The sequence below is a fragment of the Sturnira hondurensis genome, unplaced genomic scaffold, assembly GCF_014824575.4.
Source record: "Sturnira hondurensis isolate 20B ecotype Veracruz unplaced genomic scaffold, ASM1482457v3 Scaffold0012541, whole genome shotgun sequence".
In the NCBI taxonomy this organism is placed as follows: domain Eukaryota; kingdom Metazoa; phylum Chordata; class Mammalia; order Chiroptera; family Phyllostomidae; genus Sturnira; species Sturnira hondurensis.
The window spans coordinates 1,497,732-1,521,145 of record NW_028085172.1 but is presented as its reverse complement, the minus strand read 5'-3'; the positions used below and the strand labels follow the sequence as shown (position 1 = coordinate 1,521,145).

At 36.2% G+C, this 23,414-nt stretch overlaps 1 protein-coding gene across 1 annotated transcript in view; it reads right to left on the bottom strand.

Annotated features, from left to right (window-relative positions):
* CNTNAP5 (contactin associated protein family member 5) overlaps positions 1 to 20,826 on the bottom strand; it is a 519,494-nt gene extending 498,668 nt beyond the window's left edge. The window contains exons 1-2 of the mRNA XM_037060827.1: positions 20,820 to 20,826; positions 16,694 to 16,798 (exon numbers count right to left, since the gene is read on the bottom strand). Coding sequence (XP_036916722.1) covers positions 16,694 to 16,798; positions 20,820 to 20,826 — 112 coding nt within the window. The remainder of the gene's footprint in view (positions 1 to 16,693; positions 16,799 to 20,819) is intronic.
* Positions 20,827 to 23,414: the final 2,588 nt, after the last annotated feature.

Genomic DNA, 23,414 nt, shown 5'->3' with positions numbered 1-23,414 from the left:
TGTTGGCCTCAGCTTCTTAAATTGATCTGTTCTGGTTCCCTGGGTTTATGGTGTGAACTTCTGTGATAGGATACCTGTGGAATTCAGTGGTGCAGTCTCCTGTAGGTATCTTGGTGTTCTCCACTTCCACCTACTCCTCCTGTTGGTTTCCAGCTGCTAAAACCTTTTCTTCTGGTCACTAGCTACAGTAGGTTGAGGGGCTGTTAGTGTGGCCTTTATCACACCTCGATGAGCTCAATTGGTCTCACCAATGGCCTCCCAAAATCCAGTCTGGTGCCCCTCTCCTGCGCCCCACTGAGAGTGGATTTTTTCCCAAGGATTTCCAGCCCTGGTCTTGCATGCAGGCGTGCTCTCTCAGACCAGGCTTTCCTGGTCTCGCAGGCTTGGGTGCAGACCTTTCCCAGTGCTGTGGCTGAACACACAGGGCAACTCACAATTCTCCCAAGCTGACAGCCACAGCTTAACTCCCGCTGCTTCCCAGTCTTCGGCAGCTGAGTAGGGATGGAGCTGGTGACTGGCTCTCTTCCACGGGCCCTTCCAGCAGTCTGAGAATCCCCAAGACTGTTCCAGAGCTGGCGCAGCTCCCAAGCCACAGGGAACACACGGGGGAGTCAATGCCCCCAGGCAAGAGCCGGCACAGGCCCCGCGCCACCAGGAAAGCACGGGTAGGTCGCAGTTCCTCCAGCCAAGAGCCTGCGCAGGTCCCATGCCACAAGGAAAGCATGGGCGACTCTCAGTTCCCCAAGCCGTCAGCCAAGGCTTGACTCCCGGTGTTTCCCAATCTGCTCTGGCTGAGTAGGAATGGAGCTGGCGACTGGCTCACTTCCAGGGGTCCTGCCAGCAGCCGGAGACTGTTCAAGAGTTGGCACAGGCCCCGAGACACAGGGAATGTACAGGGGACTCTCAGTTCTCCTAGGCCAGCAACCACAGCCTGACTCCACGGGTTATCAGAGATCTCTGGTTTGCTTCCGAATGCCCAGTCCTCTCTCTGCCACTACTGGCAAACCGATCTCTCCTGGTGTTTTCCAACAAGCACCCTGCCAGATAGGGGGGGTGTCAGTGACTAGTTCTCTCCCAGAGTTGTTTTTGCCCACCCTCGGCTCTCAGAGACCGGGGCGGGCAGCCAGAGCCCTGGCGCAGCCTGGTGGAGGGCCTGCCACCGCCTCTGTGTTGCTCCCTTGTACCTTGTTGATCTGCTATCTCCTCCTCTCCTGAACCTCTGGTCATTCTGTGTCCACTACAGTCTCTGGAGTCTTGCCTTCTTATATGCTGGGTCCCTGTTGGGCATCTGCTGTGCTCCTCCGAAGATCAGCCCAGTCTTTCTCCAGCATGTGGAGGGAAGCAAAATCCTTTGTCCTACTCCGCCACCATCTTTCTCCCCTAGATCTCCTTTTTCTTAAATAAGCCCCTTTAACATTTCATATAATAATGGTTTGGTGATGATGAATTTCTTTAGTTTTTTTTTTTTTTTCTCTTATAAACTTTTTATCTGCCCTTCGATTCCAAGTTATAGCTTTGCTGGGTAAAGTGATCTTGATTGTAGGTCCTTGCTTTTCAACATTTTAAATATTTCTTGCCAATCCCTTATAGCCTAAAAAGTTTCTTCTGAGAAAACAGCTAACAGTGTTATGGGAGCCCTCTTGTAGGTAATTAGCTTCTTCTCTCTTGCTGCTTTTATGATTCTCTCTTTGTATGTAACTTTTGGCACTTTAATTATGATGTGTCTTGGTGTGGTCTTCTTTGGGTTCATCTTGTTGGGACTCTCTGCACTTCCTGAACTTGTATGTCTATTTCCTTCACCAAATTAGGGAAGTTTTCTGTCATTATTTTAGAAAATAGGTTGGAATTCAGGATTTGGAAGACAGAAACTTCTGGATACCCAGGCAGTTCCTCATAAAGGACCCACACATAGATTTACTCAGACTTACTCCCTTTGAGCTCCAGCACCAGGGAAGCAACTTCAAAGGCACCAGTGGCATACCAGGAGAAATTGAAGTGTCTTGCATCAGGACAAGAGCCAGGGAACAGTGTTCTCCCAAACATAAGTGGTGGCAGAGACTTTTTTTTTTTCTTTTCCTTCCCTGAGCCCTCTCCACACAGAGCTTTCAGGCAGGTGCCATATCTGAGACTGTCAACCTGACTCATATTATTTACCTCACTATGGTGATTCCCTGATGCTCTTCCCACCCCATTTTTGGGCTCACACAAGCTGTTTCCACTATTTTTTCCATGCAAAGGTCTTGTGTAATGCTTCAGATTTTCCTAATTCCTCTCAAACAAGCATTATCTGGCCTCAGTGAGCCCACTACTTCTTGCTAAGCAGCCCCAGGCCCAGAACTAGCAGCAGCTGAGTCAATTTTTAACAAGTTCACTCAATTATTATTTAAGTCTCTAGAAGAATGTATTTGTTATTTGCTTATGCTTCTTACTCGTTGATTATGCATTAGATTTTTTGAAGTTACATGTTAACTTACATTTGTCTAATAGAAAATATTTTATTATCTTGTAAGATATTAACTAGCTTTGATTCTATCTAGAATTCTTATTCTAATATTTATTTTTCTCTCTGTGCAATGGCATTTTTTACCTATGACACAGAGAGAGCAATGAAATTTGTGAGGGGGTAGTTGTGATTAACCCAAGGTCTTAGAACAGTGAGACCCTATCATAGTGCTAAATAATATCAACCAATGGTAATTGGTACCAATGCAATACCAACAGGGGTTTCTAACATGGTGTCTGAGGAAGAAAGAAACGTTATTCAATGCAAACATGTCAACTGTGATAAGCATGGCTGCAGGATAGCACAGTTGTGACACAGTTTAATAGTGTTACTGCTCCATTATGATAGCACATGGAACAGCACAGCTGTGAGATGGCCCTCAGGCAAGTTTTCTCTCTCATAAGGTTCCTCTCCCATTAAACAGCTCTGCTCCCATCCACTCCAGCAAGATGTCTTTGACACTTCAACTCTAGCTGGGGAAACACAGTTTTTATTATAAAGGGCAAGTGTCCCTCCCAAGCCAGAGGGAGCTGATTTATATGGAGAGAAGTCCAATCCCCAATCCCTTATTTGTCCATTTTCATGCAGGTAAGGACCCCACATCCTCACACTTTGATTAGTTCCAAAATCACTGTCTTGATTGGTCAGAGTGGGGACACTCTAATTGGTCAGTAAATATGCTAATGGGATATAGCTATGCAAATTTGATTTTGTGGGGAATGCTCAGTTCTATTGGTTGAAATAGGATTCCAGGAGTTATTTATAAGGATTGACTCAGACAGCAGGGACACAGAGCAAGCAAGTAGTTCAGGGCAGGATTCTTCCTGAAGCACAGCTTGCAGAAGAGTCCTTTATTTAGCAATGGCTGTTATACTCTATTTTTAAGTTGACATTAGGAGCCCTTCTTCTTTTCTCTCTCTCTCTTTTTATAATGTGATATTTATCTTTTTGCTTTGTTTCCATTATTTATATTGTTACAAATGTTCACATTTTTCCTCCTTTGCCAAGCTTTCCCCTACCTTTACATCCCCTACCCTCTGGCCATCACCACACTGTTGTTTATGTCTATGGTTTATGTAGATATGTTATTTTGTTAAACCCTTCATCTTCTTTTTATCCAATTCCCTACTTTCCCCCACCAATCTGACAGCTGTCCGTCTGTTCTATGTGTCTATGCCTCTATGTCTATTTGGTTTATTAGTTTATTTTTTTCATTAGATTCCACATACAAGTGAGATAATATGGTATTTGACTTTAAACAACTATCTTATTTCACTTAGCATAATAATTTCCAGGTCTAATCATGCTGGCACAAAAGGTAAAATTTCCTCTCTCTCTCTTTTGTTATAGCTGCTAAGTATTAATATTTCATTGTGTACATGTACATTTTTATCCACTTATTTAATGATGGATACTTGGGCCATTTCCAGACCTTGGGTATCACAAATAGTGTTATTGTAAACATAGGGGTTCATACATTCCTTCAAATTGGCGTTTTGGGATTCTTAGGATATATTCCCAAAAGTGAAATCACCGGTTCTAAAAGCAGTTCCATTTTTAATTTTTAAGAAAACTCCATAATGTTTTTCACAGAGACTATACTGGTTTTTATTTCCACCAAAACTGCACTAAGGTTCCCTTTTCTCCGCATGCTCTTCAACACTTGTTGTTGGTTGATTTATTGATGATAGCCATTCTGGCAGGTCTGAAGTGCTATATCATTATCATTTTAATTTGCATTTTTCTGATGATTAGTGATGTTGAGAATATTTTTTGTATGTCTATGGGCCATCTGTATGTCCTTCTTGGAGAAGTGTCTATCCATGTATTTTGCCTGTTATTTATTTGGATTGTTTGTCTTCCTGATGCCGAGTTGTGTAGTTCTTTATATATTTTGAAAATTAACCTCTTATAAGATACATCGCTGGCAAATATGTTCTCTCATACAATGGGTTTTCTTTTCATTTTGTTGATTTTTTATATGAAGAAGGTTTTTAATTTGATATAGTCCCATTTGTTTATTCTTTCCTTTGTTTCCCTTGCTCCAACAAATATATGGGCAAAAATATTCCTATGAGAGATGTCTGAGATTTTGCTGTCTGTGTTTTTTCTAGGACTTTTATTGTTTCTTGACTTACATTAAAGATTGTTATTCATTTTCAGTTCATTCTTGTGTATAGTATAGGTCGGTGGTCTAGTTACATTTTTAATGTACCTGGCCAATTTTCCCAACACCATTTATTGAAGAGACTATCTTTACTCTATTGTATGTTCTTGTATCCTTTATCAAATATTAATTGGCTACAAAGGTTCAGATGACTTTCTAGTCATCTTATTGTGTTCCATTGATCTATATACTTGTTCTTATGCCAATACCTGGCTTTTTTTTTTTTTTTTTACAATAGACTTGTAGTATAGTTTGCTGTCAGGTATTATAATACCTCCAACTGTGTTATTTTTTTCTCAAGATCGCTGAGACTATTCAGGGTCATTTTTGGTTCCATATAATTTTTTAGAGTATTTATTATAGATCAGTGAAATACACCATTGGTATTTTAATAGTAATTTTGTTGAATCTACAGATTACTTTGGATAATATGGAAACTTTAATGATGCACATTCTTTCTATTCATGCACACAGCATATGCTTCAATTTATTTGTATCTTATTCAATTTCTTTCTTCAATGTTCTATAGCTATTTTTAGTATAAATATTTTACCTTCTTGGTTAAATTTATTTCTAGGTACCTTATTTTTTTTGTTGCCACATTACTAAAGGAGATTCTTTGCTAAGTTTCTCTATCTGATAGTTTATTATCGGTGTATAAAAATGCCACTTATTTTTTAATATCAATTTTATATTCTTAAATACATCATACTCATTAATTAGAGCTAGCAACTTTTGGTGGAATCTTTAATGTCTTCTATGTACTTCATACCATCTGCAAATAACAACAGCTTTATTTTCTTTTTCCATTTTGGATGCTTTTTCTTTGTTTGTTTGCTCTTTTTGATTGTTGTGCCTAGAACTTCCAGTACTGTTGGGAACTGCTCTGCTGGTTTCAGAAGTTGTAACTGCCCCCCACGGCTAAGGCTGAGTGAGTGACCTCCAGGACACGAACCACTAATGAGACAAAGTTTGTCTCTGACAGCAAGTGCTGCTTTTGCTTCTCCCCACCCTCCAATGCTTGGTCAGTTAGTCAGAGATGGGTAAGACCCCTCAGAGGGGGCAATCTAAGCCAGACAGTCACATGGGAGGCCATCATGGAAGGACTTGGGGGGCTGCAACAAAGAGGGAGTGATGGACCCTTGCCCCCCTCCCTCCAAGCTATTCTGACATAGCCCGAGTCCTCATTTTCATCTGGGAGAAGCACTTCCTGGCTGTGTAATACAGATAAACCTGATGGGTGATGGGGGAGGCAGTGCAGCCTCTTGCCCAGCTAGAGCTGGATCTGGAGAAATTGGGCGTAACAAAGAGTTCCTAAAGTCCTGTGAAAGCTGCTTTGCTAAGAGTGCTTTCATTCATATGATAAGGATTCGAGTAGGAAATGACTATGTCTCCCAAAGTTTCTGCAACCCCCTTTCCTGACAGACACTGACTCAGACCAAGCCCTCAGATTTATTTGAAATGTTATCTACTGTTTGATCCTTACCGCCTGTATTCCTGTGTATTACAACCCAATAAAAGCCCCTTGAGAAAGGGGCCCCTGGCCTTTTTCCCCTGAGAAATTGGCCACCTCTCCTCCCCAAGCAGATTATGTCTTTGTAGTATTACTTTCATCTGTGGCAGACAGGGACTTGCAGGCAAAGTCACCCCCACAACCCTCTGTATGCCCTCCTTGGAAAAGTGTCTGTTCGGGTCCTTTGCCCATTTTTAATAGGGTTGCTTTTCTTCCTGGGGTGGAGTCGTGTGAGTTCTTTATTTATTTTGGAGATCAAACCTGTGTCTGAGGTATCATTTGCAAATATGTTTTCCTATATGATTGGTTCTCTTTTCATTTTCCTGATTTTTTTTTAGCCATGCAGATACTTTTTATTTTGATGATGTCCCATCTGTTTATACTCTTCTTTATGTCCCTTACTTTAGGGCAGGGATGTCAAACTCATTTTCCCTGGGGGCCATATCAACCTATCAGTTGCCTTTAAAGGGCCAAATGTAATTTCAGCTTCTTAACAGTTAAGGGGTAGTTATATTTATATAGTCCTGAAATTACATTCAGCCCTTTGTAGGTAACTGGAGGCTGATGTGATGTGGTCTTGGGTGAAAATGAGTTTGAGACCCCTGCTGTGGGTGATATATTGGTGATTATTTTACTGCATAGAATGTTTGAGATTTTTTTTGCCCATGTTCTCCTCTAGGACTTTTATGATGTTGCAACTTATATTTAAGTCTTTTATCCACCTTGAATTTATTTTATGCATGGGGTAAGGTGGTGATTGAGTTTCATTTTTTTGCATGTAGCTGTCCAGATCTCCCAACCCCATTCTTTCAAGAGGCTATCTTTACTTCATTTTATACTTCTGCCACCTTTAAAAGGCATATGCATAGGAAAGGAGAAAGAAGAACTGTCACTGTTTTCTGATGAAATGATAATATAGATAGAAAACCCTATAGATTCCATAAAAATAACCTTCTTGACCTAGTAAGTAAATTTGACGAAACAGCAGGATTCAAAGTCAATATTTAGAAATAAAAGGCATTTTTATGCACCAACAATGAAATATCAGAATCAGAAAGGAAAAAAATTCCATTTACTATAGTAATAAGAAAAATAAAGTACCTAGTAATAAACCTTACTAAGGAGGTAAAAGACCTGTACTCAGAAAACTACACAACATTGAAGAAAGAAATTAAGGAAGACACAAATAAATGGAAGCATATACAGTCTTCATAGATTGGAAGAATTAACATCATCAAAATATCCATATTACCCAAAGCAATTTATAGATTAAATGCAATCCCTATTAAAAATACCCATGACATATTTGACAGATATTAAACAAACATTTCAAAAATTTATATGAGACTATAAAATAACCCCAAATAGTCATGGCAATTTTGAGAGAGAAAACCAAAGTAGAAAGGATCACAAAACCTGATATCTAATATACTAAAATGCCACTGTGTCCAAACAGTATGCTACTGACATAAGAATACACAGATAGACCAATGGAAGAGAATAGAGAGCCCAGAAAAAAATCCAAGTCTTTATGATATAAGTTAAATTGTTATTTGATTTTTTTCTTGGTTCTTGAGAAAAGACTGTAATGTTGTAAACTTCTCTCTCCAGACTGTTTTATCTGTATTCAGTAGATTTTTTAAGTTATTATGTACTCATTTTCATTTGTTTCCAGGTAATTTATGATTTCTTCCTTGATATCATTGGTAACCCATTCCGTGTTTAATAACACACTTACTGGCATTTATGTGTTTGAATGTTTTTGAGTTTTTTATTAGTTGAGTTCTAGTTTTCTACAATTGTTATTCAAGATGACACTTGATATTATTTCACTTTTCTTGAATTTTTAAGACGTATTCAGTGTCCTACCATGTAGTCTATCTTTGAGAGTATTTCATGTGCACTTGAAAATATGTATATTCTGCTGATTTAGGATGAATTGTTCTGTAAATATCAACTAAATCCATTTTATCTGGGGTGTCATTTAAAATCACTGTATCCTTGTTGATTTTCTTTTTGTTTTTTAAGATCTATCCATTATTGACAGAGAGGTATTCAAAACCCCTAATATGACTGTATTGCTGTTAATCTCTCCCTTAAAGTTCACTAAGATTTTATTTATATATTTAGGCATCCCTGTATTGGATGCATGTGTGTTTATAAGTGTTATATAGATTTATTTGGTTGATTTCATTAGTAAGACATTGTAACCTTGTCTCTTGTTGTGACCTTTGTTTTGAAATCTATTTTGTAGATGTATATTGCTATCACATCTATTTTGTTTGTCTCCATTTGCATGGAATAATTCTTGTCCATGCTTTTACCTTCCAAAAGTGCAAAACTTTTCTTTCGAGGTGGGTCTCTTGTAGACAGCATATATATGAGGTATGTTTCTTATTCTTTCATCATTAAAAGATCATAACATGTTTGGAAGTTATAACAGGAGCTTTTCTTGATAGGTACCTTTTTTCTATAGGACAATATTCTACTATTTTTTTCTGATATTTAGTTGTATTCTGGTAAGCACAAGCTAATAAGAGAAGAAGTATAATTGCTAGGCACACAATTAAACCATTTAGGAAAGAGATAAACGTGATAATGGCAGTGCACCATAGAATTTCTTTATCATCTGGCTGTGAACCTGCTGTTTAAAACACTATATGGAGAATTTAAATTAAAATCATCATGCAATTTTTAAATCTCTATGTATGTAGAGAGTATGCTTGATTTTAAACCATATGAAATAGTTAATAGTTTGAGATACATTTTATGTATTTCCTCTTTTAAAGTAAAAGGAAGTTTCATTGCTTTGGCTAGTGTGGCTCAGTGGATTGACAGCTGGACTTTGAAGTAAAGGGTTGCCAGTTCAATTCCCAGTCAGGGCACATGCCTGGCTAGGTCCCCAGGAGGGGGAATGCAAGAGGCAACCACACATTAATGTTTCTCTCCCTCTTTTTTCTTTCTCCCTTTTCTGATCTCTAATAAATAAATAATAAATAAAATATTTTTTTAAATAAAGTAAAAATAAGTTTTAAAATGGGTGTCAAAGGGAAGTACATGAACCTAATAAAGGCCATATATAGCAAACCTTTAGCCAATATCATACTCAAAAGTAAAAAAAACTAAAAGCTTTTCCACTGAAATCAAGAACAAGAGAAGAAACTCCACTCTCACCATTTATATTCAACATAGTTTTGGAAATCCTGGTAAAAACAATCAAATAGAAAAAAAAGATAAAAGATACCCAAATCAGAAAGGAAGAAGTAAAAGTGTTACTTTTTTTCAGACAACATGATTCTGTTCATAGAAAACCCTAAAGACTTCACACACACACACACACACACACACACACACAAATCTATTAGAAACAATAAACAAATATAGTAAAGTTGCCAGATACAATACCAATGCAAAAAAATAACTGCATTCTTTTTTCATTTTCCAATTATTGTATACTAGCAATGAAACTTCATAGAAAGACATTAAAATAATTCATTTTACAATGGCAACCAAAGAAATAAAATACTTAGTATTAAACAAAGGATGTGAAAGACTGATATCCTGAATACTACAAACCATTTTTAAAACAGATTGAAAAAGAATCAACAAAAATGGAGAGAGAGATATTCCATGTTCATGGACTAAAAGAATCAACATAATTAAAATGCCTATATTACCCAAAGCAATACACAGCTTTAAGGCAATCCTCATCAAAATCCTACTCCCATTTTATTAACAAAAACAGAACAAAAACATCAGATTTGTATAGAACCACAAAAAAAACCCAAAGCCAAAACAATCTTGAGAAAAAGAATAAAGACAAAAGTGTCACACTGCTTGACTTCAAATTACACTACAGAACAATGATGATCAAAATAGCATGGAATTGGCAGAAAAACAGTCACAAGTACCACAGGAACAGAATGAAGAGCACAGAAATAAAACCATGTGTACGGGCAAATAATTTTTCACAAATGAGTCAAAAAGCACAAAATAAAGAAAAAAGTCTCTTCATTTAGTGGTGGTAGGAAATGCAAAAGGATAAAACTAGACTACAGTTTGTCTCCATGAACCAAAGTTAATTTTAAATTGATGAAAGACCTAAATTTAAGATCTAAAATAATAAAGTACATAGAAGAAAACTTAAGTATTAATCTTATGGACCTTGTATACAGAGAACATTTTATGAATTTAATCCCAAAATCAAGGGAAGTAAAGGCAAACAATAAAGCAACAGGACCAAATTAAATTAAAAATATTTGCATAGCAAAAGAAAGTGACCAAAAAAAGGCAACTCACAAATGGGAGATATTATTTGCAAACAATATTTTGACAAGATGTTAATATCCAAAATATATAAAAAATTCATACAACTCAATACCAAATAATCATTCTCATTGTAAAAATGAGCAGAGGGCCTGAACAGACACCTCTCTCAATAAAACATATAAATGGCCAATACATTCATAAAAATATGTTCAACTTCACTAGCTATTAGAAAAATAAAAATCAAAACTATAATAAAATTTCACCACTAACCTGTTAGAATTGCTATTATTACCAAAACAAGAAATAACAAGAATTGAAGAGGTTATATGAAAAGGGAACCCTCATTCACTTCTGGTGGGAATGTAAATTGTATAGCCATTATGGAAGTCAGTATGCTGATTCCTCAAAAAATTAAAAGTAGAATTATTATATGACCCAGTATTCCTTCTCTTGGGTATCTACCTGAGAAGCTCAAAAGCATTTGCTCTCAAAGATATATACACTCCTTTGTCAGCATTATTCGTGGTGGCCAAGACATGGAGACAACAAAAGTGTCCTTCAATAGAAGAAAGGATAAAGAAGATGTGGTACATATAAATAATGGGATACTACTTAACCATAAGCAAAGATGAAGTTCTACTATTTGTGAAAGCATGAATAGACATTGAGGATATTATGCTAAGAGAAAAAGTTAGCCAGAAATAACTAAAAACCATATGATTTCACTTATATAAAATATTTCACTTTTATGAAATTTCACAATTTCACTTATATTCCCCAAAACTTGGAATTTATTAAAACAGGTGTTTATCCTTACATGTTTAAATGTAAATTACCTTCAAAGTACTCTGCATTTGATGCAATACACCTATCAAGATATTTTTTCCACTGCTCTAAAGAATTTTTCAACATATGAATTTTGAATCCTTTTAGTGTTTCTGCTGTTTTTATTTTCACCTCTTCCACATCAGCAAAATGTTTCCCTTTTAAGACTTTCTTCATAAGGGGAAACAAAAAAAAGTTGCTCAGGCTGAGATTCAGTAAGTGGGGAGAATGGGGCATGAGAGTCATGCCATTTTTGGTCAAAAACTGCTGAATACTCAGCATTGTGTGGGCAGGTGTGCTTTCAAATTACCCATCATGAAATGGGAAAACACACTGAAAGTCTTTTAAAAAAATTCACTAAAGCTAAATGCAGCCTGTTACAATGCCAGCTGATATACTAATACAAATGTGTACCAGAATACTCATCTAGTGAGGAAGTCTGTACTACAAGGGTCCCACCAGCCAGAAGATAATCTCATTTTCTCCCCCTTTCTGTATGTGGGATATAAAACTGAAGCTCATAGATACAGGCAACTGTATGGTGGGGAAGACAACTGTACCACAGGGAAGGAAGGGAAAGGCAGGTGAGGGGTATGGGGACCAAATAAATGGTGAAAGTAGATGGTTTGACTTTGGTAGTGGTCCCAGAATGCAATGCACAGATTGAGTATCATAGAAATGCACACTTGAAACCTATATGATCTTTTGTGTAAATGTACCATAATTTTTGATCCACTCATTTACTGATGGGCACTTAGGCTGTTTCCGACACTTGGCTATTGTAAATTGTGCTGCTATGAACACTGGGGTGCATAGGTTCTTTAGATTTGGTGTTTCAGGATTCTTAGGGTATAATCCCAGCAGTGGAATCACCAGATCAATAGAATAGTGCACAGTAGAAATTAAGAAGGATCTCCTACCCTTTGCAACAGCATAGATGGATCTAATGGGCATTATGGTAAGTGAAATAAGCCAGACAGTGAAAGACCAATAGCATATGATCTCACCTATAAGTGGAACCTAATCAACAAAACAAACAAGCAAGAAAAATATAACCATAAACATTAAAATTAAGAACAAATTAATAGTAACTGGACTGGAGGGGTGAAAGGGATAATGGAGGAAGTAGGGGAAGAGTTGTCAAGGAACATCTTGAAAAAGCATATGGACAAAGTCAAAGTGGGGTTGGATAGAGGGTTGGAAGTAGGGAAGTTGGGGTGGGTGAGTGGTAGGGGGTAAATGAAAAGAACTGTACTTGAACATCATTGAAAAATTTAAAAACTAAGAAATCTATATGATTTTATTGTCCAATGTTATCCAAAAAATATAACAAAAACTCAAAATGGAAGTTTTAAAGGAAGACACGTAGAACAGATAATTATTTGTAGGTTATTTTAGTGGAAACAGATTATGTCTTTAAAAAATGAATCATTAATTTGTAGTGTTATTTTCCATATAAATAAAAATTATCTTTGAAATATCTAAATTTTATACTCATAAAATTCATAGAACAATATTTTTTAATTTTTTAAATTTATCTTTAGAGGGGGAGGGAAGGAGAGAGGGAGAGAAATATCAATGTATGGTTGCCTCTTGTGTGTCCCTGCTGGGAAATGGCTTGCAACCTAGGCATTTGCCCTGACTGGGAATCAAACTGCGATCCTCTGGTTCACAGGCCCGCACTCAATCCACTAAGCTACACCAGCCAGGTCTAACAAATTTGTTTTTAATAATATTTACAAAATAAGTTTGTTATACTATACACTGTATATGCACATACGCAATATATAGTGTCTATTTATATATTATACATAGTATGTGAATACGTATAGGTACATATTATTATATGCATTCATATATGCATGTATGCATATATTCTATTGGAAATGGAGGTATGTGTATTTTCAACCCTGCATATATCCACCTCTCTCTATATATAACTCTGAATCTGGATACATCAGATCACATCTATATATACATGACTTAATCTAAATATACTACTGTGTGTATTTGTATTTATGCACATGCACATGATTTATATTGCATATATGTGAAAAATGCTAATATCAATATCAAATTAGCTGTCAATTAATTGTATGTTAATTTGCATTCTGTATGAAAATGTTATATTTTTTCAATTACTGTTTACATCATTATTATTTTGTATTAGCTTTAGGTGTACAGCATAGTGGTCAATGATAATAGATTTTCAAATGCCCTCCTGACACCATACATTGTTATTACCATTTCATCAACTATATTCCTTATGCTTTACCTTAGATCCCTGTGACCACTTTGTAACTGCTAATCTGTACTTCCTAATTCCTTCACTTCTTTCACCTAGCCCAGCAATCCCCTCCCCCTGGCAACCTTCCATCTATTCTCTTTATTTATGAGTCTGTTTCTATTATTTGTGTTTATTTTGTTTTTTATATTCTACATATAAGTTAAATTATATTGTACTCATCTTTTATTCCTTGACTTATTTACTTAACATAACATAGCCCCTGGGATGATTCATGCTATCATAAATGATAAGATTTCATTATTTTTTATGGTTAAGTAATATTTCATTGTATGCATGCACCACCATCTTTTAAACATTTATGTATTGATGCACAAGCACTTAGGTTGCATCTGTATCTTGGCTATTGTAAATAACACTACAATAAACATATAGGTGTGTACATACTTTCATTTTAGTGTTTTGAGATTTATTGAATACATACCCAGCAGTGAAATTACTGGGACATAGACAGATTCATTTCTAATTTTTTAGGACCCTCCATGCTGTTTTCCACAGTGACTGTGCCAATTTGCATTCAAACAATGCACAAGCATTCCCTTTTCCCCACATCCTCACCAATACCTAATGTTTGTTCATTTATTGAAGATAATGATTCTAGAAGGATGAGGAGATATGCCATAGTTATTAATTTCCATCTCTCTGATAATTAGTGACATGAAGCATCTTTTCACAAGTTTATTTCACGTTTGTTATGTTCTCTTTGAAGAAGTACCTGCTCAGGTCTTCTGTCCTCTGCCCATTTAATTGGATTTTTTTTGTAAATGTGTGTGTTGAGTTACATGAATTCTTTACAGTTTTGGATATCGCCCCTTATTGAATATGTCATGAGTGAATATCTTCTTCCATTCAGTGGATTGTATTTTCTTTTTGTCAATGGTTTCCTTTGCTGTGCCAAAAGTTTTTAGTTTGATATCATCCTATTTATTCATTTATTTGTTTTTGTTTCCCTTGCCAGAGGAGATATATCAGAAAAAAATATTGCTAAAAGAAATGTTCAAGGTTTTACTGTATATGTTCTTTTCTAATAGTTTTGTGGTTCTGAAACTTACATTTAAGTCTTCAATCCATTTTGAGTTTGTTCTTGTGTATGTTGTAATGAGGTAGTCTAGTTTTTTTATATGCATCTTCCCAATTTTGCCTACTTGTGGTTTTCCCTGAAATGACAAGTGTACCTCCTTGCTCCAGAGTTATGCTCCACTCTGAGGTGAGAAGGATCTTTTAATATGTCCATGTCTTCTTAGTCCACACATGATGCTGCAAGATAGGCAATACTGCTGTACTTTACAGATAAAAAACTGAGGTTGGGAACAGTGACTGGCAGATATTTACAAAGTTCATCAGTAAATATCATACTAGTATTTGAACTCTGACTGATAGCTTGTTTCCAAGAATGGTTACTTTTTTAAAACCTGTGTTAGTGAGTCAATTTGCTGATGTGGTTGTTATGGGCAAAGCCTTTGATTTGCATAACTAAGGTGTGTGTATTTGTATCTAATTTGCTTTTTATTTTTTCTTGCTCCAGATGTTTTATTTTTTGTTTTAATTGCTGTTCAAGTACAGTTTTCTGTCTTTTACTCCCATGACAGCAAGCCTCCCCAGCCCTATCCACTTCCCTCCCATTTCCACCGCCCCCCCCCTCAGTTTTTGTCCATGTGTCTTTTATACTTCTTCCTGTAAACCCTTCCCCTTTCCCCCCCAAAATTCCCTCCCCTGTACCCTCTGGTCACTGTCAGCTATATAACTATGATTTTAAACCAATCATTTCCCTTACCTAACTCTGATTTTAGTTACAAAACTTCTCTGAACCTCAAGAACCATACTTGAAGGTAAAAGTTAATAATTCTTACCTTATTTATCATTGTGAAGACTAAAAAACTTTATATAGGTAAAATGCCTTAAAGAGTTATGGTACAGAGTATTCAGCAAAGGGTAAAATTAGTAAAAAATATTATTAATATTATCCTGCTGGGTTTATAATTAGCCATTCTTTTTTCTTTAAAATAATATTCTTAAACTCCTCCCTCAACAAAGCAATAGCACTTGCTAACATTTAAATTACTAACCCCATTAAATAAAAATAAAATCTGTGAAACATAGCATGAAACAATAAACAAATATAAAAATAAAATTACAAATCAAATTTACAATTAATATTCAAAATTATAAATTACAATGTCACCAAATTAAATAATTCTGCAGATTATAAAAAGAATATCAATAATTCAATAACCAATTAAAACTTTTTCCAGAATGCAAAGATAGTTCAACATTAAAAAAACTTACTAATGTGATTGGTTTTACGTATGAAAAGGAAAATATAGCTAAAAGCAATTAATTCGAACTCTAGTAGAGTAGTGTATCTATTAAAGTTACACACAAAATTATTTTTCTCAAATTGAAAAAGAGTTTATGACATTTATTAGATACACAACTATCAGATATTTAGTCTTAAAAATTAAAACAAGTAACTATACAATTATAAATATATAAATATAAAAATAATGACCAACATTAAAATTAGATTTAAACTATATCTATATAGATATCTAGCATTATATTTTCCAAATAAATTTTACTCAAGAGATTAGTTAGGGGGTGTCTGCTCTTATTTCTATCACACACTGTAAAGATACACATCCAGCATTTAATCATGCATATCTCTATTGGGTAGGATTGCATATTTCTGTGTTTTCTTTCTTTTACTGAATAGTATTTCACATTTAAAAAATCAACAACATTTATTTTACTGTAAAAATTAAAGTTATCAAGGGAAAACCTTTGTAGATTTTATTTATACTTTTTATAAATATATTTCCGTAACTGTTTATGTAATATACATTAAAATAAACCAAATGCTTTTTGAAATACTTCTCAAAGGCCTCTCATGATCATCAAGGAAGAATAATGTGAGTTGGGGTAAAAGAATCTGCATAATTTGAATATCCATTTTGTGCAGAGAGACATGTTTACTTTACTGTTAGCCCCTACCTGCATTCTTCCTCTGAAAGAGGAAGAACTTTATCTCAGTGTACAGAGGTGCACTTTCTTCCATTTAACCATGGTATGCCAAATCCACACAGTGCTTTAGAAATTCTGCACCCTACTCACCAAGTCTTCGGTTGAGTTGAGCTGGGATGTGAGTACCAGTGAGGTCTGAAGAACTGGAAAAAGCCATTGGAGAAAGCAGGGATGCTAATGGGTCATCACAATTGTCTGAAGCAACAGGACAGAAAGAGAGCAAATTTTATCATTAAGAGATAAAATTTAAAAATAAGAATTATTCCATTACCCACCACCATTTATTAATCGCCTGCTTTGACAAGGCCAGCACTATTTATGTTCATGTGTTGTTTCATCTAGTCCTTTCAACAACCTTAAAAAAGTTACGTTTTCTTAACAGTTGGATAAACTAAAATTTAGAGATGTTATTTTGTTCAAGGTCACAACACTAGAAAATAGTGCGTCCAGAATTCTCATCTATATTTGTTTAACTCAAAAGCCCAATTATTACCCATCTATTCCTTGAATAAACTGCTTGAGAAAAGCCTTGAGTTAACAGCTACTGAGATTATTCTGTAAGAAGGAAGACTATTAAAGGGGGAAACATTGTTCAACTACTCTCTAATATTCAGACCCTAAGGACTCTTGTAATAGTTGCATCTAAAGAAACAGAACAGTTTAGAATATCTCACTCTCAGTGGTGTGAAAGTCTTTTAAAAATGAGTCTCTAGTTTTAACAATTAATTTCTATTCCGCAAAGTAATAGAGAATATTTCTGATCTTGTACAGTATTGAATATGCTATTCACTTCAGTAGGTACCCTTCCAGCCTTCCCTAAATGAGGTAAATATGCCTTCTAAGGTGTCTTTGATGCTCCCCATATATGAAACATGATGAGGGCCAAGGGCAGAGGTGTGGCCTTAAGAACATAGATATATTCTGCCACATGGACTGTTATCCCCTAACCATGCAATCACATGCAGAGGATGTTGCTCTTCACATAACATATCTGTCATGTACAAGTCTTGTAGTATTTTATTTTTTTTTGCTTGTTTTCTCTTATAGATGACATGACCTTTGTGGAACCTTGGGAATATACCTGGTACATAATAGGCTTTTATAAAGTCATATAGAAAGAATGGAATGGTGAGGGAAGGAAGGAAAGAAAGAAGAAAGGAAGGGAGAGAGGTGGGAAGGGAGGAAGAGAGGAAGAATGAATTTACATAACAGTACAGATACTCTTTTCCATTTCTTTTATCTTGTTTACAATTAATCTTGCAGGGCATTGCAAGAAACTTTTAGAAAAACTCCAGTCAAAAAAATTAGAAATGTGTTATTTGGTTTAAAGATAAATTTCAAGGTATTAATGGCTCGCATAAAGACTTGATGTGACATTTTTTAAAGAAAATAAATGAAATTTTGAGGCTGATTTCCTATCTGTAAAATTATTGTTTTTCTTTTAGCTTACATTTTTATTTATTTTTTTCATTTATAGTTTATGTTTATAATTATTTTGTATTAGTTTCAGGTGTGCACTATAGTTATTAGACAATCATATACTTACAAACTGTTCCCCCTGATATTTCTAGTACCTAACTGGCACTATACATAGTTATTACAATATTATTGACTATATACCCTATGCTATACTTTACATCTCCATAAATATTTTGTGACTATCAATCTGGATTTCTCAATCCCTCCACCTTTTCGTCCAGTTCCCCAACCCCCTTTTCCACTGGCCCCCAAGAGTCTGTTTTCTGTATCTGTATGTTTCTGTTTTGTTAGTTTATTTTGTTCTTTATTTTTTATTGTGGTTCAAGTACAGTTGTCTCTATTTTCTACCCCCACCCCAGCCATCTCAACCTCCCTCCCCTGATCCCAGTCCCCTTGGTTTTGTCCATGTGTCCATTTAGTTTTTCCTGAAGACCCTTCCTCCTTTTCCCCATATTGCCCCTCCCCTCTGGTTACTGTCAGTTTTTTCTTAATTTCAATGGGTCTTATCTGTAAAATTCTTAAAGGGAAGTATTTCACCTAATTGCAGGAAAATTAATAAGAAACATAGAATTATTTTGTTAATTAAATGTGTTTTAAAAATAAACTAGCAAAGCATATTCTGAGTTTTATTCCTCACCACAAATATTTTAAAAATATTTTGAGGTATTTGACAAACACAGAACAGAACCAGAAAAGAAAAATAACAAAAATCACAGCAAAGCACCTCTGCAGACACAATCATTCTGAGAATGGGAAATAAAGCTAGAGATCAGTAGTCTCCTGGCATGCCAGTGAAAGAAGGTGCATATACCCAGGCACTTTGAAAATGCAAGCCTTTTACAGTATTTATATATTGGAAAACAATTTAAGCATAGTTAAAATATTGTATTTTTTCAGGCCTGTTTTATAATCAGAAAATAATAGATGATGCAAAAAACTAAAATTGATTGAACTGAGCCCCACAAGAAAGTTCTATGCACATGGTCACAGAGGTGCACACAGAAGACACCATGTAATATCCTGGTCAGTGCGCAGTTGTGTCATAAACCTCACCAATCCATATATGTAGTAACAGTTATCTTCTGGTTTCAAATTACACAGCTTCCACCACTTCTCAATAACTCACAACCCTTATGACACTCAGTTCCATAAGCAAACTGAAGATATTTTAAAGGTAATATATTGTATTATTATAGCATTCATATGTTTCTTAAGCATGCCCAATGTACAAAACCATGCTACCATTTTTTATTAGGTTCTTACTGATACAGGGTGCAGCCAAGGGGCGGGGGCAGAAAAGATTTGGAATGGTGTCCAGAACTCAAAGTGTACAGGAATATTGGAGGAAATATTAAGATGTCCTCACCGGCCCCCCCCCCCCCAAGGTGTCAGTTGGGGGAAGGGATGAATGGAGCAGGGCCATTGAGAACTGTTTTGCATAGCAACAGTTTTGCAGCTAACCTCTGGGATGGTTATTTAACATATCTATAACCTTTAACTGGTTTCATAGATATGTTAAATAGCTGTGGCCAAGTTTGGGGCCAGGGAGAAGTGAGTGGTGGCTACCCAGGCTGGAACTGGGGCTGCTTCTCTGAGAGAGTGCCTGCAAGAGAGCCATGTGGCGAGAGGCATGTGGCTTTAGCAGAGTGCAGACCCCTTCTTGGCCAGGTGAGGGGGAGAGCCATGCTGTTTTGGAAAGATGTAGACCCCTGTAGTCATTAGGAGGGAGAGCCATGCGGTTTCAGCAGAGTGCAGACCCCCTCTTGGCCAGGTGAAAGGGAAGACCATGCAGCTTTGCCAGAATGGAGATCCCTGCGGCCAGGTGAAGAAGAAAGACGCGCTTTTGGTGGAGTGTGGCTTTGGTAGAAGAGGCCCATGCAGCTTTGGCGTGCTCCCTTTGGCTGAGTGGCCTGGAAACCAGGAGAGACTTTGACTAGGACTTGGTACAAAGAACTCTTGTCAGTGGAAGGTGCCACATGACTTTGGATTAATTGGAGATCCTGCCTGGACAGGCAGGCGACACAGCTCACAGTGCCAGCAGCCTGGGAAAAAAATGGACGTGTGCTCTTTTCCTGATTTACGGTACCCGGAGTTGGGACAGTGGGAGAAGGGAGCGCTGTGCGTGTGTGTGTTTGTGTGTGTGTAGGTGTATACCCTTAAAGACTTTAATATTTTAAGGAAGGCATTAGGCCTGAATAGCATTAAATATACATTTTGTTTCCTTTTCACAAATCTCTGGCATTGAGAGATGTCTTTCCAATTGGCGTCGGACAGAAGAGCCCTATAGATATTAGTGTATCGTCCTTGGGAGGAGCCCCTGTTTTCTGTAGCAGTTTTTGGCATCTCTCGGTGGGCCAAGTATTGCCCCCCCTCGGACCCTTTGTTCGGTAACATTACGGCTTTTCATATGTCACTGATGACATTTGTCTTAGTATTGTACCCCTTATCCTATTTTCCCCTAAGTAGAACTAGAAGTGACCTAATCAGTTTAGTTTAATTCAGTCCAATAAGTTTTTATAAGAACCTATTTTATGCTTGACCTTTGTTAGGAATTGAGGATATATTTGAGTAAAATTAAATCTCATAACTCAAGAAGTTCAGAGACTATTGAGAAATTCAGAGATATAGAGAAATAAATAAACTTATAGCAAAGTTCAGAAGAGTTTCATCAAAGTCACATCCAAACCAGTGAATCAGGCACCTTGCTATCCAGATGTCCAGATCTTTTCCGTCTCACCTGACATTATGCAGTCTTCTTATTCACGAGTCATAGCCACAGGCAGAGATGAGTTTCCAAAACTCACCTGCCTTAGGACCCTAGCCATTTTTCTACTGACCATCTTCTTCTCAAATGTGCTTTCCTTATCTAAGTTTGTGGTATCAATGTTTCTATCTTGGAAATTAGTAAATCCACTAAAACTATCTGTGCTAAGAAAAGGATCCAGGAGATCCCTCTAGATGACTTTCTTCATTGGAGCCTGTGTGTCAGAACAGAAGCTGCTACAGCCCATGTGTAAAATTTGGCTCTCTTGTTCCTCCTAACAGTGATAAGAGCAGAAGATTTGAAAATCAGAAGTGAGAAAGGCTCCCCTGTTCCCAGACAACAGGTAGTTCCCTCTGTCATCTCCATATCACATAAACAATCTTGATGTCACCTAAATTAAGAACAGACCAGTTCTCTAATTAAATAACCCCTAGTCACTGGGAATTTAATAAAGTATCTATATAACCATTCTAAATCCAAAAGTGTACATTATCTTTACACATCTGAGTTATCTTTTTAACTTTTACTTATTTTTAGAGAGAGGAGAAAAAGTGGGAGAGAAACATCAATGTGTGGCTGCTTCTCATGTGTTCTCTACTGGGCATCTGGCCCACAACTCAGTCATATGCCCTGACCGGGAATTGAACTGACAACCCTTTGGTTCACAGGACAGAGTTCAATCTGTTGAGCCACACCAGGCAGGGCACATATGTTTTATTCTTAAAGCAGAGGTGATTGATCTAGCATAAATAATAACAATAATTAGATTTTTGTTTTTGTTTTGTTTTTAACTAATTATTTGGGACAATGTGAAATAGTGGAAAGTCTTAGGAGCATTGGAACTGGGAGATTCACATGCTAGACTGATTTTTTCTCTTGTCCTGGTGACTCCAGGTAATCCATTCAAATTCAGTAAGCTTTATTTCCATTGTTATCTGTCAGAGAAAGTCATCTCTGCCATGTGCCCTGTAGATTGATTTTGAAGATGAAATGAGAACAGATTAGAAAATATTAACTTTAAGGGATAAAGAACAAAATGAGAATAGGAAGCAGTATATGAATTGTCTGTAATATCTGCTGCAATTTAAAGCAACTATTTCAACAAATTTATTTCTGGGATCTTGTTTCTATGTCACAAGTCCTACCCAAGAATTGGTGTCACCAATAGCTCTTTCACACTAAAGGTGCTGTTCACATAGTGAAGTATATAGATCTTATCTCAAATAAATGTACACCTGAAACCTACATGATCCTGTTAACGAATGTCACACCAATAAATTTAATTAAAAATAAAGGAAAGAATAAAAAAACAAAAAGAAAAATATATTGTTTTCATAGTAATATATGTTTATTTAAATCAAACATGTTATTTTATATTTTCAATTTGAATCAGTGGGAATAATTTGTTCTACAATACAGATTCATAGTGAAATCTTAAAAGTCTTCTTTTCCATTAATTAAAAAAATAAAGGCACAAAAAAGAATTCTGAGTTGCCCTGGCTAGTGTAGTTCAGTGGATTGAGCACGGGCCAGTGAACCAGAGTATCATGCTTTGATTCCCAGTCAGGGCACATGACTGGATTGCAGGCCAGTTCCTAGCAGGAGACGCATGAGAGGCAACCATACATTGATATTTCTCTCCCTCTCTCCTTCCTTTCCCCTCTAAAAATAAATAAATACAATCTTTAAAGAAAAAAAAGAATTCTGAATAAATATGATATTTACACAACTTCTCAGACATTATTATTATTAACTTTTTAAGATGATTACACTTTAAGTAACATATTGTTGGCAACATATATTTTACTTATTATAGTTAAAATACTAGTAAAGCTAAATATAGTTCTGAAGTTAAATTGCAAGCATAATCATCACCACAATAAATTGTCTGTATATTGGTATTTCGAGCTTAAAAGACCAGCATTTATATCTGAGATAAAATTACTCTTAGCATTGCATACTTAATGGCCTACTTTTTAAAAAAGACATAAAGCATACATTCTGTGAAGTGCCTACAATGGTGCTCAGAACTCATTCTTTTAGCTTCATTTCTTTTTTTCTTCTTACTTAAAATTTTGCTTAGGAAACCACAAAATTAAATAATTCTAATATGATCTTGAATTCTGACCCTGTCCCCATTTTATACCATGAAATCCTAAAAGATAAATTACATTCTAATGAACAAACCAAGAAATATGGTTCTCTGAGTGAGTCACGAAAAGGTTAAACCCTCTTTGTGCTGACACCATCTCCAGCTGAATGCAGTGCCACCCTTTTGATCACCTGGTTATGCTTTGTCTGAGGGAAGATGGAATTAAAGTCACAGATATAGACCCTGAACTCAAGAAGCCTAGCATGCATATATTCACACAAAGAAACATAACTCAACCATAAGAAAAGAAGGAAGTACTGATACATGATAGAATATGGATGGACCTTGACAACTGATGTTAAGTGGCAGGAGCCAGACACAAAAGACCATGCACATAATCTGTGATTCCATTTGTATGAAATGTCCTGAATAGGCAAATCTATGGAGTCAGAAAGTAGATTAGTTGTGACTAGGTG